We start from the raw sequence: 13,063 nt of genomic DNA on the forward strand, positions 1-13,063 counted from the left end.
TTACCACCCACTGCTCACACCCCTCCGGGAGCAAGGGCAGGTGCAAGTTTTAAAGAGCTTGAAGCTTTTACATTGTATGTGTGTAGGAGAGGGGAGGGTCATTAAATATAACACGCATATAGAAAAGTCATGCATAAGGGCACCTGGGTGGCTCAGTCGGTTAAGCGTCCGACTTCGGCTCAGGTCATGATCCCACGGTTTGTGAGTTCGAGCCCCACGTCCGGCTCTGTGCTGACAGCTCTGAGCTTGGAGCCTGCTTTGATTCTGTGTCTCCCTCTCTCTCCGGCTTGTGCTAGCTTGTGCTAGCTCTCTCTCTCTCTCTCTCTCTCTCTCTCTCAAAAATAAACGTTAAAAAAAGTCACCCATGATAAGCATACAGTACAAAGAATTTCCCCAGACTGAACACGCCCACGTAAAATGGCACCAAACTCCAGAATCAGACCATTACTGAAAGCAGACACCCACCCCCCTGTGTCCCTTCTAGTTATCACCCATCCCTCAATGCTAAGCACTTCTCACGTTATAGAGGAGTTTTGCCTGGTGTTGAACTTCACATGAATGAAATCATTCGGTGTGTATCTTGTGTCTGGCATCTTTTGCTTCACACGTCTGTGAGATTCAAGTGAGCTGTGACATGTGGCCGTGCTTTGTGTCTTCTCACCCCTACGCTACTCCTCAGAGCCACTACACCCCCATGTATATATCTGTCGCATTCATGTGGGGCTTTGAGGTTGTTTCCAGCATTGAGATATTATGAAAAACAATTAAAACGTTCTCGCACATGTCTTTTGGAGGGCACACAGGCTCATTTCCATTAGGTAAACGTCCGGGAGAGGAATTACTGTCTCATCGGGAAAAATGAGCGTTCAGCTTAGAAGATACCGCAAAGAGGGGCGCCGGGGTGGCTCCATCGGTTGAGCGTCCAACTTCGGTTCAGGTCATGATGGCGCAGTTCGTGAGTTCGAACCCCGCGTCGGGCTCTGTGCTGACAGCTCAGAGCCTGGAGCCTGCTTCGGATTCTGTGTCTCCCTCTTTCTCTGCCTCTCCCCGGTTTGTGCTCTGTCTCTCTGTCTCTCTCTCTCTCAAAAGTAAATAAACATTAAAAAAAAAAAGCGGGGGGGCGGGTGCCTGGGTGGCTCAGTCGGTTGAGCGTCCGACTTCGGCTCGGGTCATGATCTCACGGTCCGTGAGTTCAAGCCCCGCGTCAGGCTCTGTGCCGACAGCTCAGAGCCTGGAGCCTGCTTCAGATTTTGTGTCTCGCTCTCTCTCTGCCCCTCCCCTGCTCATGCTCTGTCTCTATCTCAAAAATAAATAAACATAAAAAAATTTTTTTTAAAGAAAGAAAGAAAGAAAGAAAGAGAAAAAGAAAGAAAGAAAGAAAGAAAGAAAGAAAGAAAGAAAGAAAGAAAGAAAGAAAGAAAGAAAGAAAGAAAGAAAGAAAAAGAAAGATACTGCAAATACTTTTCCAAAGTGGTCATACCAATTTCCACTGCTCTCCCAGTTACAGAGGAAAGTTCTTGTTCCATATCTTCACGGACACTGTGTGTGTGCGTGTGTGTGCGTGCGTGCGTGTGTGTGTGTGTGTAGTGTAATGTATAAATAGAGATATTATATACACATATAGCCTTTTTCACTTGAGCCATTCTGGTGAGTAGGCTGTGTTATCACATCGTAGTTTTTATTTTAACTTGAGGGGATGGTCTTTAAGAAAAAGAACATAAAATAGAATTTTGGACATAAAATTGGGTACCAAAGTGAACATTTATTAAGAATGGGAAAAGAAATCATAACAAATTTCTGGAGGCTTTCAAGCTTCAAATTCCTTTCTTCTGAGATTTTTTTGAGGCCGTTTCCCAGAAATGCTTAGATTAAAGTGCTTCCTGATAGCAACCTGGGTCCCCTCCCTGCCTGGAGTGAACAACAGCTGCACAAGAACTTTTTGTGAACAAGGGTCCCGGAGCTTAGGCGTCACCAGCTTCCTAGGAAATGGCCTCTGAGCCCTGCCCCTCTCCTACCCTTTCCCAGCCTGACTCCTCGTTAGGATCTAGGCTCAGGATCTCCTCAGGATCACGTTAGCTTCTCAGGGGGCCTTCTCTGCCTTCATTTGGTGGGTCCACGTGATGAGACCGAGGACAACAGAGAGGGAGGCTAGCAGCAATCGCTGTGGCCCTGGCCTGCGTGGTTGACCTTAACTCCACCATTATCTAGCTGTATGACCTTGGACACGTCACACAGCCTCTCTGGGCTTCAGTCTCCTCACCTGCAGAGCGGGGCAGGCCACGCCAACTCCCACCTGTGGGACCCGGCAAGTTAATACGAGTAATGCACTTGAAAGGGCGCTCGGCACCCTTGTTGTAGGATCGTCAGGATGGCCCCATCATCATGAGCCTTACTTCTCTCCTTCCGGCACATCTCACCTCACACTGCCGATCGGCTTGAGTGCTCACAGGACACATCGATCTGCTGTGTCTCTAGTCCCAATGGGGTATCTGGCACATATTAGGGGCGACGAAGATGTTGAGTGACTGTCTCTCCTCTGTATCTCACAGCCATCCAGGTGTCTCCAGGCCACAGCCGCACCCAGGTTTCTCTTCACCCCTTCCCTGCAGGCAGCAGCCGCCCCTGCTCACCTGCAGCAGGCACTGATCGAATAAATGAGCCTCGGCCGCCTACCCTGGATCTCGCCTTTCTCAGGCACGAGGCCAGAGTTCTCGTTGGCTTTTGTGTCCATGGCCTTTTACAGTTTACAAGACCCGTTCCCCTCCATAACCACATCTCTGGGTTAGGCATCGATTGGGAGCCCCAGGGTGACAGAGAGGTCTGGAAAGAGTGGCTCCCTCAAAGTCACACAGCAAGAGAGAGGGGGGAGATGGGCCACGCAGCCAGGACTCTGGGGTGAGCTGCTCAGCGTCGGTCCCAGGGCATCTCTCATCCCGTCCAGTGAGCACTGCAGGCTGAGCACACACTAGGCACTTAGGCTTGTTCAAAAGGAGTGGAAGGAGGACAGACGGCAGTTCCGTCACTGGCTCTGGGACCGTGGGCATGACCCACCCGTGCCTCAGTTTCCCCATCTGTAAGTGGAGTTAACTTACCAAGTGCAGGCAGATCTGTCTCAACCGGCCTGGGTGATATTTCCCCTTGGTCCTTCTGTCTGTCTGTCTGTCTGTCTACTCCAGGATGGCTTTGGAAGGAGCTGGTGTGGAGTTAGAACTGACTAGTGGCATGGAGGGAACCTGGGATGTCCCCCCAGAGCCTCCGGTATCCTTCTTGACACAGAGCAGTGGCCCGGACCAATGTTTGGAGAAGCATCTCCTCTGGCATCTTTAAAGGATATTGATGGGGGGGCGTCTGGGTGGCTCAGTCGGTTAAGCCTCTAGCTCTTGGTTTGGGCTCAGGTCACGATCACACGGTTTGTAGGTTCAAGCCTCGCATCAGGCTCTGCACCGACAGCGTGAAGTCTGCTTGGGATTCTCTTTCTCTGCCCCTCCCCTGCTGACTGACTCTCCCTCTCTCCCTCAAAATGAGTAAATAAAATAAAATAAAGGCTATTGATGAAGTGTGGCCTGTTACTGGTGAGCTCAGATGATCTGCAAAGACCCCAGTGAATGGTTAAGGGGTTTACCAGCCTCTGGAAGACCCCGAACTCGAGCAGACATAATCTTGGACAACTGTTGTGAAAAGTGTGATAACACGCCCGAATCAATGGCACTGCACAACTCCGCTCCAACTCCCTCCTCTCCCCATTGATAGCAGGAGCAACTAAGGCCCAGAGAGGGAAGAGATTTACCCAAGTTCATCCAGGCAGACCTCCCGAATCAGAATCATGTCTACGATTCTGGGTCTCAGCCTTCTTTATTTTTTTTGCCCCTGCTCTTTATTATTTTTCTTATATTTTATATGTGACAGAGAGAACGAGAGAGAGAACAAATGCAAGCAGGGGAGGGGCAGAGAGAGGGAGACAGAATCCGAACCAGGCTCCAGGCTCTGAGCTGTGAGCACAGAGCCCGACGTGGGGCTCCAACTCACAAACCGTGAGATCATGACCTGAGCCGAAGCAGACGCTCAACCGACTGAGCCACCCGGGCGCCCCTCATTGTTCGTTACTTTTAAAAATAGCTTGATGGAGGGATAATTCACACATCTTGCAATTCACTTTTTGTTAAAGTATATAATTCAGTGGCTTTTAGTACAGACTTGTCCACCCATCACCACAATCAATTTTTCAAACTATAATTACTCCAAAAAGGAAACCCTGTAGGGATCAACCCCCTCCCCCTCCCCCAACCCCCACACTCCCCCCATGCCCTCGGCCCCAGGCAACCACCAATCTGTTTTCCGTCTCCATATGTTTGCCTATTCTGCACGTCGTACATACGACCTGTGGTCTTTGTGACTGGCCTCTTGCACTGAGCACAGTGTTTTTTCAAGTTTCGTTCATGTTGTAGCATGTTATCGGGACTCGGTTCCTTTCTATGGTCGGACAACAGTCCACCGTGTGGGGCTACCACATTTTATTTATCCGTTGATCAGTTGATGGGCATTTGCGTTCTTTCCACTTTCTGGCTATTGTGAACAATGCAGCTGTAAACATTCATGCACAACTTCTTGCGTGGACATGTTTTCAGCTCTCTTGGGTATATACCCAGGAGGGGAATTGCTGGGTCCTGTGGTAACTCTATGGTTATGAGCCCAGGCTTCTGGCTCTGGCTTTCTCAGACCTTGGCAGGGCGGGGGGAGTGGTGACGGCGGGGAGGTTTGCCACTTCCAGTGTCTGGGATCTGGGGACCAAGTCCTCCCTTCCACTTTTCAGAGTCTTCCATAGGATGCATGGGAGAGCCAACTGGATTCTAACTCCTGCTCTGCCATCAACTTGCTAGGTCACCGAGTAAGCTATTTTACATCTCTCAATCAGTTTCCCCCTCCGGGAAATCGGATGGTAATCTCTATGGTCCATCCTGAGGATTAGCTGAGATCGTAAAAGCACAGTTTACGTCCACGCATTCAATACTCCCATTGGTGGCTGAGGGGCCACGCACTGTTCATAGCAAAGGAGACACACAAGATCCCCGCCCCGACAGTCTTGTATTTACACACGAAGCATCTTGCTTAAGCCTTGCAATCGCCCCAGGAGGTATACCTACTGGCACCTCGTCTCCTGGAAGAAGAAAAAGAGAGAACTCAGGAGGCCAAGTCCCTTTTCTCCATCCCCCTTTGGACTTAATTTTAGAATCTTTAAAAAAAAAAAAAAAAAGTTTAGAATTTTTTTTTAATTTTTTTTTTTTAGCGTTTATTTATTTTTGAGATAGAGAGAGACAGAGCATGAATGGGGGAGGGTCAGAGAGAGGGAGACACAGAATCCAAAACAGGCTCCAGGCTCTGAGCTGTCAGCACAGAGCCCGACGCGGGGCTCGAACTCACGGACCGCGAGATCATGACCTGAGCTGAAGTCGGCCGCCCAACCGACTAAGCCACCCAGGCGCCCCAAAATTTTAGAATCTTTGAGCACTGTGTTTTTTTGAACTTTTATCGAAGTAAGCCCTACATGCAAAAAGACCACCGGTGCGTGTGGACAGGTGAACGTACCCGTGTATGCGGTGCCCGGATGAAGGAAATCGAAACCCCATCCTCACGCGCACCCCCGCCCCCATCGCGCTTGCGCTCTAGTCCAGTCTGCCCCACCAGGGAAAAGAGTTCCGCCCGTTCATGAACTTCATGTGAGCGCACTTACGTAGCTCACAGTCTTTTGTGGTCGCTTCTTTTGCTCAACCTGAGGTCTGTGAGATTCATTGTGTTGTGTGTCGTTATAGATCCCCTGTCCTCAAGGCTGGGCGAACCGTCATTTTTTTTTCATCGCTTCTGCTTTTAATGAGCCTCTTTGGGCTTTTCTTCTTGAAACAGAATTCCAGGCTTCACAGCCTCCCCGGCGTGTGTGTCTGTGTATCTGCCCAGGCCTGTGGGGGAGGGAAGCGGGGAGGCCGGGAGAGGGTATGTGCTGACCCGTCCTGGCCCCGAGGTGCGTGTGATTTTAGGAGGCACCCGCCTGGCCCTCCTCCCGAGGCTCCTCCCTTTTGGAATCTCTCAAAGTTCTGTTATTCTCGGCTGGCTTGAGGCCTGAGGGGTGAGCTGGCAGGCATCCAAGGTAAGCAAGAGCAGCTGGAGAAGAGAGGGACTTTTCAGGGTGGGAAGATGAACCCAATCAGATCCCCGCTGAGGACCGTGGGGGCTCGTGTGAAGGGCTCTGCTGCATTCGTCCTGGAACACTGTGGGAAGGGAGGGTTTGGGTACAGATGAGGCTTCCTCTGGGCCAGGGTGTGTCCTGGGGAAGGCAGGCTGCCCGGGTTCAAGTCCCATCTCTGTGACCATAAAACCTGTAGAATGGGGGCAGCATCCTGTTGGGGCTGTTTGAGGAGGAAATAACTCCGTGCACGTGAAGGTTCCTGACCCTGGAGTAGAGCTGGCTGTCAGGATTATAATGTGCTGGGAGCCAGCTGTTTTATGGGCACAATTTTACTGAGCCTGCATACTGCTCGGGAGAGCACACCCCCTCTCGTCCCCATTCGACAGATAAGAAAGTGGAGACACGGAGAGGCCGAGAACCTGCCCGAAACCACACCGTGACATCTGTGGCAGAGTCAGGCTTTGATGCTGCGTCCGTCTGACTCCAGAGCCCAGGCCTCCGACCCCAGGGCTATGAGCTGCCGTGGCGCGGTGCACAGCATTGGACTGTAAGGACCCAGGCTCATGCCTCCCCTGGTTTGGGGAGCCGGATCTCAGGATCATCTGCTTTGTCTGTTAAATGGGCCTACACGAACAGCAGGGCCTTCCTCCTTCCTGGGTTCGTGGCTAGTGAGCTCTCAGGGGTGGGACAGGCACGGGGGCCTGGTCGGGAGAGGCCTCCGAATCTGTGCAGCACCGGCCGGCTTTGCCGAGGCACCTTGCCTTTGCTTTTCAGGAGGGAGGCCCAGTCGACAGTCCCGAGTCCACTCGGTGGCCCCCTTGTAGGGAGCGTGCCCTGACTCTGCTCTTGGGGTGCTCCAGAACTTGGGCCGGGCACTCGAACGGCTGTTCCTAACCCGGGCTGCTGAGTATTGCAAAAGCTACCTATGATACACCCCGGGGAACCAGAGGTTGAGGCCATTGGCCACAGTCCAGGAGGACTTCACAGAGGAGGCCTCCTTGGAGCAGGGTTCTGTAGGCTGATTAAGAGTTCCTTAGGCAGAGATGATGGTAAAGCTCTTCTTAGCAGAGGGAACAGCGGATAGGCATCAGCGGCTCCACTCCATCCCCACCCCCCACCCCCCCACTCCCTTGCTTGGCCATCTGTTATCCGGTGGGGGCTGGAAGCCTGAACGTGATATTTTCCAGAGCCCCTTGCCAGCAAGTTTCTGGATGGGATCTGCCAGCGGGGAGAAGGCAGGACGATGAGAGATGCCAGCCTGCCTCTACCTCCCGCCACGGCCAGGCCGACTTGAGCGGACTTCACAGACTCCCATCAGTTCTCCTGGTTCCAGGGCCGCGGTGAGAGCGCCTCCAGAAAGTAGGTGGTGAGCGCCCGCTTGGCTTGGGGGCCTCGGACTGTTCTGGATGGCAGCTGCCTTGTAACAGTCCGTCTCCCTTCTACTCTTCCTGCACTTCGGACGCCTTTGGAACCGATTTCCCTCATCCTCTCAGCCTGAAATAGCCCAGCGGTTTTCTGTTTTCTAGCTGGTCACTAATTGATAAAATGTTCAGGCCATCTAAGCCGGAACAAGTTGTAGTTTTCAAGGGACAGAAGGAGTCAGTACCTAGAACGTGTGATGTCATGTTTTCGTTCCGATTTCTCTTCTAGGCGCTTCCTGTGCGTTTCAACACGCGTCCCCTGGGGGCAGAGACCGTCGTCTATCGCTTCTTCAATCAACAAACATTTATTAGTGGCTGGTCAGTGGGGAATGAGATGGGTGACCAAGTTCCCGTACTTTCGGAATCACAGTCTAGAAGCCACCTGTGGCTCTTGAGCACCTGAAGTGCAGCCAGTCCAAATTGAGCTGGGCTGTCCGTGTAAAATAGAAACCGCATTTCAAAGACTTACTGTGCAAATAAGAAGGTAAAATACCTCACGAATATTTTCCAGATTGATTACATGTTGGCATAATATTTCAGACATACTAGGTTAAATAAAATACACTATTGAGACATATTTTACCTGATTTCTTTTCACTCTTTTTAACGTGGCCACTAGAAAAATTTACGTTACATACATGGCTTGCGTTTGTGGCCCACATGATATTTCTCTTGGAAATAAGCACTGGTCCTACGGGACCTGAGTTGAAATACATCGGTTTATCAATTCAGCATTCACTGGAGTCCATTTAAGAGATTGACTTCACGGGCGCCTGGGTGGCTCGGTCGGTTAAGCGACTGACTTCAGCTCAGGGCATGACATCTCGTAGTTTGTGAGTTCGAGCCCCGCATGGGGCTCTGTGCTTTAGATTCTGTGTCTCCCTCTCTCTCTGCCCCTTTCCCACTCTCACTCTGTCTCTCTCTCAAAAATAAACATTAAAAAAGAGAGAGAGAGAGAGAGAGATCCTTCAGATAGGATGGGGAGCGGGACAGATAGACCAACATGGAACCAAAATTCACTGTGATGAATGTTTGAATTGGTTCATGTTCCAGGGTTCTGGGAGGCTGAGAAGAAATCTAAGAAGGCTTCATAGAAGAAGTGACTTTGGTGTTGAGCACTGTAGGATGAGTAGGAGTTTGCCAGATGGCTAAGGAAGAAGAAGGGCACCCCAGGCTCAGGGAATACCCATGCCAAAGCTAAGAGGTGCACAGGGTCTTTTGAGGGCTTTGGGAAGTTTATCGTGACCCAAACATGATTTGTTGGGAGAAGAAGCTAGAGACAGAGCCAAACTGGGTAGAACGTCGAATGCCTGTCAAGTTTAGACCTGGGGGAGGGGCCAAGACCGAGGAAAGTTTCCTAGGCAGGAGGTGGCTGGTCGCAATGCGAGTGACTTCACCTACCTCCCCTCCTCAAAAGTGTAAAAGAACCAGACCAGACCTTGTTTGAATGTGCAAAGTAAACTATTTTATTTCAGTGCTCAGTCTTTGTGGCTCAAAAGCGTATCTACTGCCTGCCTGGAACCCTAAAGTGTTTATAAAACCAAAGAGAATTAGAGGCACATTTGTGAGAACATAGATATGTCGGCTCATTTTGTGTTTCTTTCCTATGCAAAGCAGAAAGTTCCGTGTGCAACAGCATGACTTTCTCCAAGTCCCTCGCTGGGCTTTTCCGGGGCCCTGGAGGCTGTGACCGCGCCCCAGATAGAGAATTCTCCCTCGTTCCTCTTCCTGCCCAGTCACGTGGAGAGAGCGGGGGATAAAGTCAGAGATGACAGCTCAGGGGCTCTTGGAGCTTCCTCAGGGCAGGGGCTGTACTCCTGGGCCCTAGCCCTGCCAAAAGGTGGCAGTTGAGATGCCAACCTTATTGGTTAGTGACCAGCACAGGCAGCTAAGGTTCTCGTGAAGTCTAGGCGTTGCAGTGTACAGGCTCGTGGGTAGGACAGGGGCCCCTGGGGCTCTTTTCCCCAAAACTGTGGTCTGAAGGAAGGTGCCTGGGCACAGACGGGGGACCCAAGCAGGGCTGGGGGCGGGGGGGTGGTCATGGTCAGGGTTTCACTCTCCGAGACATCTGGTGGCCTCGGGCTCCGGGGAACCAGGGAGTAGGGCTTGCTATCATTTTCAAGGCTCAGTCCTGTAAGGCTCTGGAATCTTGCACAGGAGCTGGTGCAGCCACTCCATTGCCCAGGGAGGAGCCTGAGGCCCAGAGAGGGAAGGCAGCGGCTGGCTGAACTTGGGGCTCAAACCTAGCACTCAGACCCCTCCAATTCTCCTCCTCACCTCACCCCAACTGCACCCTTTTGGATCAGGTCCCAAATGGTCCCTGTGATATTCTCAGGTCAGCGCTGGCACCGTGAACGGGAGGCCGGACTCAGAGTCAGAAGTCCTGGGCTCTGTCCCAGCGTCTTCCTACTCCCCAGCCTTGCAAATACCCCGCTGGTGCAGCGTGGGCCTCCTCCCTTCTCTGGGCCCCAGTCTCTTGGTCAAGAAAGCAGCTCCCAGCCGCGTGAGCATCAGCAAGACAGGGCGTGCCTGGCACATAGTAGGCACCTCACGATGGCGGTGGGGGGGGGGGGGACTTTTGGGCCAGGCCTGCCGGAATGTGGAGGGAACTCGGGGCTGGCCTTTCCTGGGACTCCACCTGTGCCGGCTCTGGGTCTCCCCAAGGGCTCCGGGGCCTGTGCATCCTTTGGGATCTGGTCAGTGGGCACGGTCTCTCTTTCGCTCCAAGGGGCGCCGGAGTAAATCAAACAATAGGATGGGTAGTCAGTGGCTTTTCAGTGGCATCTGGGCTCCATAGGGAGGCATGGGTCGCCGCTCCTCCCCCACCCCAGGCCCAGGCAGCCAGTCTTGGCTCCCACTGTGGAGGCACAGAACAATCTTCACAGGTAAAGGGAGGTGGGGAACCACAAGAGGAGCCAGGAATACATTCCGTTCCAAAGAGTCCCCACAGACTCAGGTCTGGGGCCCAAGAAGGGGCAAATTTTGCTCATTAGCTTGGAACAAAAATCGGGGTCAAGCTGGGGGCTTTCAGCTGGCTGAGGTGGGACCGGGCACCCAGCCCCTAGGCGGGACCAACGATGACGTTCCTGAAGCCTTTCACGGCCTTCAGCTTGTCGCTCTCAAAGTTCACCACGAGCTTGTGGCGGCCCACGTGGAGTGGCAGCAGGTCCACCCTCACCTTGGCTTCCTCCCCCGCCTCCACGGGGTCCGGGCTGTGGAGGGAACGAGCAAGAGGGTGAGGACGGGGGGAGGGCCCGGGCTGGTCCCCGTGGCGGGGTCAGGCCAGGGATGACACGCGTCTACTGAGAACTTCGCACGGAGCCTCGTGCACGTACGAGGGGGCCTCGTGCACGTACGATGAGAATAAAACAGGCCCCACTCTCCTCTCTCTAAGAGCCTGGGCCATCTGCTTCTTGCGTGAAGAGGGGCCCGTGTGTGTGTGTGTGTGTGTGCGTGCTTGGGGGTAAGAGTGGGTATGCTCGGCGGGCCACACGTGTGAAAATGCACTGAGCTGTACGTACGTGATTTGTGTTATTCACTGCGTGTCAGTTACGTTGCACCAGAAAAGTAAAAATACAGTGTCTACGCTCACGTGCACATATGCAAATATGTCCCTATGAGGATTCACCCACAAGGGCACACGGGTACACATTCAAGGTGAATGGAGGACCCGTGTGTCCAGAGGCGGGCGCTTAGTGACTGAATGTGTTACCGGTTGAGGTTTGTGAAGACGCGGGCCTGGAAAGCAGCTAGAGGGGTGTGGGTGCTCAGAGACGGTGCAGGGGTGGCAAGTGTCCCTAAGGGGGTTGGGAGTGGACACACGGGTGTGTGGGAGATGAGAGGAGGGAGCTATAGGGCAGGGCGCCCCCCCCCCTCCATTAGCACCTGCCCTGTGCTCCCAGGCCCCCAAGCTGGAGTGACCGGTCCTTACATCTCCACGACCTTCTGCTCCTCGGTCAGGCCGGCCCCCTCCACGGTGAAGATACAGTTTGACAGGGGCGTGGTGAGCGGGTTCCGCAGGGACACCTCAGCCACCAGCTTGCGTTTCTGCTTGGGCTCGCCCAGGATCTGGAATTGGGTACAGGACAGGTGTCAGGGGCAGCACCGAGGGAGAGGGGCCCAGCGCCCCTCCAGGGCAGGCAGAGTCCCGGCTGGGCCATCTCTGCATTCGCTGCAATTTGGCTCCTTGTTCGATTGAGCTCTGGCATGATCACTCCCCGCCTCTGTGCCTCAGTTTCCTCATCTAGGAAACATGGATATTGGTACCTGCCCAGGTCTCCTTCACAGACTGGTAGCGAGGCTCCACACGACTTGGGGGGATATGTAAAGTGCCTCCCTTGTTCTAGGGTCTGTGCTTTTCCCTGCCCCACCAGGGCCCCGGGGCCTGGGGATCTTACCTTAGGAGTTTAGCTTTCAAGGGTCTATGGTTCTGAGATCCCTAAATCCCACCACCCTACCACTCTGGGATTCTAGGATTCATTTCTAGAAGTCTGCGTCCCAAATTCTTTTGGCTTCACGATGCTTTCCTTTGACGAAGTTAGGATTTGAGGAAGCCCGGGGCATCAGAGATCTTGGGATCCTGTCCTGGGGCCCCGCCCATCCCCCCACACCCTGCCCAGCCAAGCCCTTACCCGGATCTTGATTTCTGGATTCTCCAGGTAGATGTCCCTCTCAGCTAGCAGGTAGCTGTTGACAGCCGGCTCAGTGAGGAGTCCCCGCACCTTGATGAGGTTTGACTCGGTCAGGCAGTCACAGTATTTCTCGTAGAGGATTCGAAGGGGAACGCTCTTCTCTGCAGGAGGGGACAGGGGAGAGCACTCGTGACTGCTGAATCATGGCCCCCACCTCTCCGACAGCATCTCCACAAGGCACAGAGAATGGAAAGAATGTGCTTGAGGCCACATAACTAGTGAACGAATGGGCAGATCCCCCCCTTCCCCCACCTGCCCGGGCTGTGGGGTTCCCAGGGAGGAGCTGGGCGGGGGGGGGGGGGGCGGTGCAGGCAGAACGGCTGGTCTGTGGGGTTCCCAGGGAGGAGCTGGGCGGGGGGGGGGGGGACGGTGCAGGCAGAACGGCTGGTAGGGAACGTGTTGGAGCTCCAACGGGCCTGGGTTCTAATCTCGCCTCTGCGCCTTTGCTAACTGGCGATGCCGGGCGAGTCGCTTCACCTCTCGGGACCTCAGTTTCCCTCCATGAAGTTGGTGGGATTGCACCCATTTTACAGATGAAGAAACACTTGTGCCAGTAAGGAAGCCCTGGCTCAGCTCGGCCGCTGACTGGCTGTGTGAGCCCGGGGAGGTGACTTCCCCTCTCTGTTCCTCTTCTGTTCCCTGGGACAGCGGCACCGGCTGGGAGGAGCTGAGGGCAAAAGTCATTTCAGAGCAAAAGCCACACAGTGATGACGAGATGAGAAAGAAGCCAGCTGGGCCGACGCCTCCCTCGGCAGCGAGGTGAAGTGTAGTTT

The 13,063-nt window shown here is 53.5% G+C and overlaps 1 protein-coding gene and 1 long non-coding RNA gene across 2 annotated transcripts in view; one reads left to right on the plus strand and one right to left on the minus strand.

Moving 5' to 3' along the window:
- Positions 1 to 5,315: 5,315 nt before the first annotated feature.
- Positions 5,316 to 9,430, plus strand: LOC131485741 (uncharacterized). The gene is made up of 2 exons (XR_009248986.1): positions 5,316 to 6,139; positions 6,565 to 9,430. It is a non-coding gene; the product is annotated as an uncharacterized LOC131485741 (long non-coding RNA).
- A 925-nt stretch (positions 9,431 to 10,355) lies between these two features.
- TGM2 (transglutaminase 2) overlaps positions 10,356 to 13,063 on the minus strand; it is a 30,997-nt gene continuing 28,289 nt past the window's right edge. The window contains exons 11-13 of the mRNA XM_058685571.1: positions 12,231 to 12,391; positions 11,531 to 11,667; positions 10,356 to 10,811 (exon numbers count right to left, since the gene is read on the minus strand). Coding sequence (XP_058541554.1) covers positions 10,661 to 10,811; positions 11,531 to 11,667; positions 12,231 to 12,391 — 449 coding nt within the window. The 3' untranslated portion in view covers positions 10,356 to 10,660. The remainder of the gene's footprint in view (positions 10,812 to 11,530; positions 11,668 to 12,230; positions 12,392 to 13,063) is intronic.

This window comes from Neofelis nebulosa, chromosome 9 (genome assembly GCF_028018385.1).
Source record: "Neofelis nebulosa isolate mNeoNeb1 chromosome 9, mNeoNeb1.pri, whole genome shotgun sequence".
Lineage (NCBI taxonomy): Eukaryota > Metazoa > Chordata > Mammalia > Carnivora > Felidae > Neofelis > Neofelis nebulosa.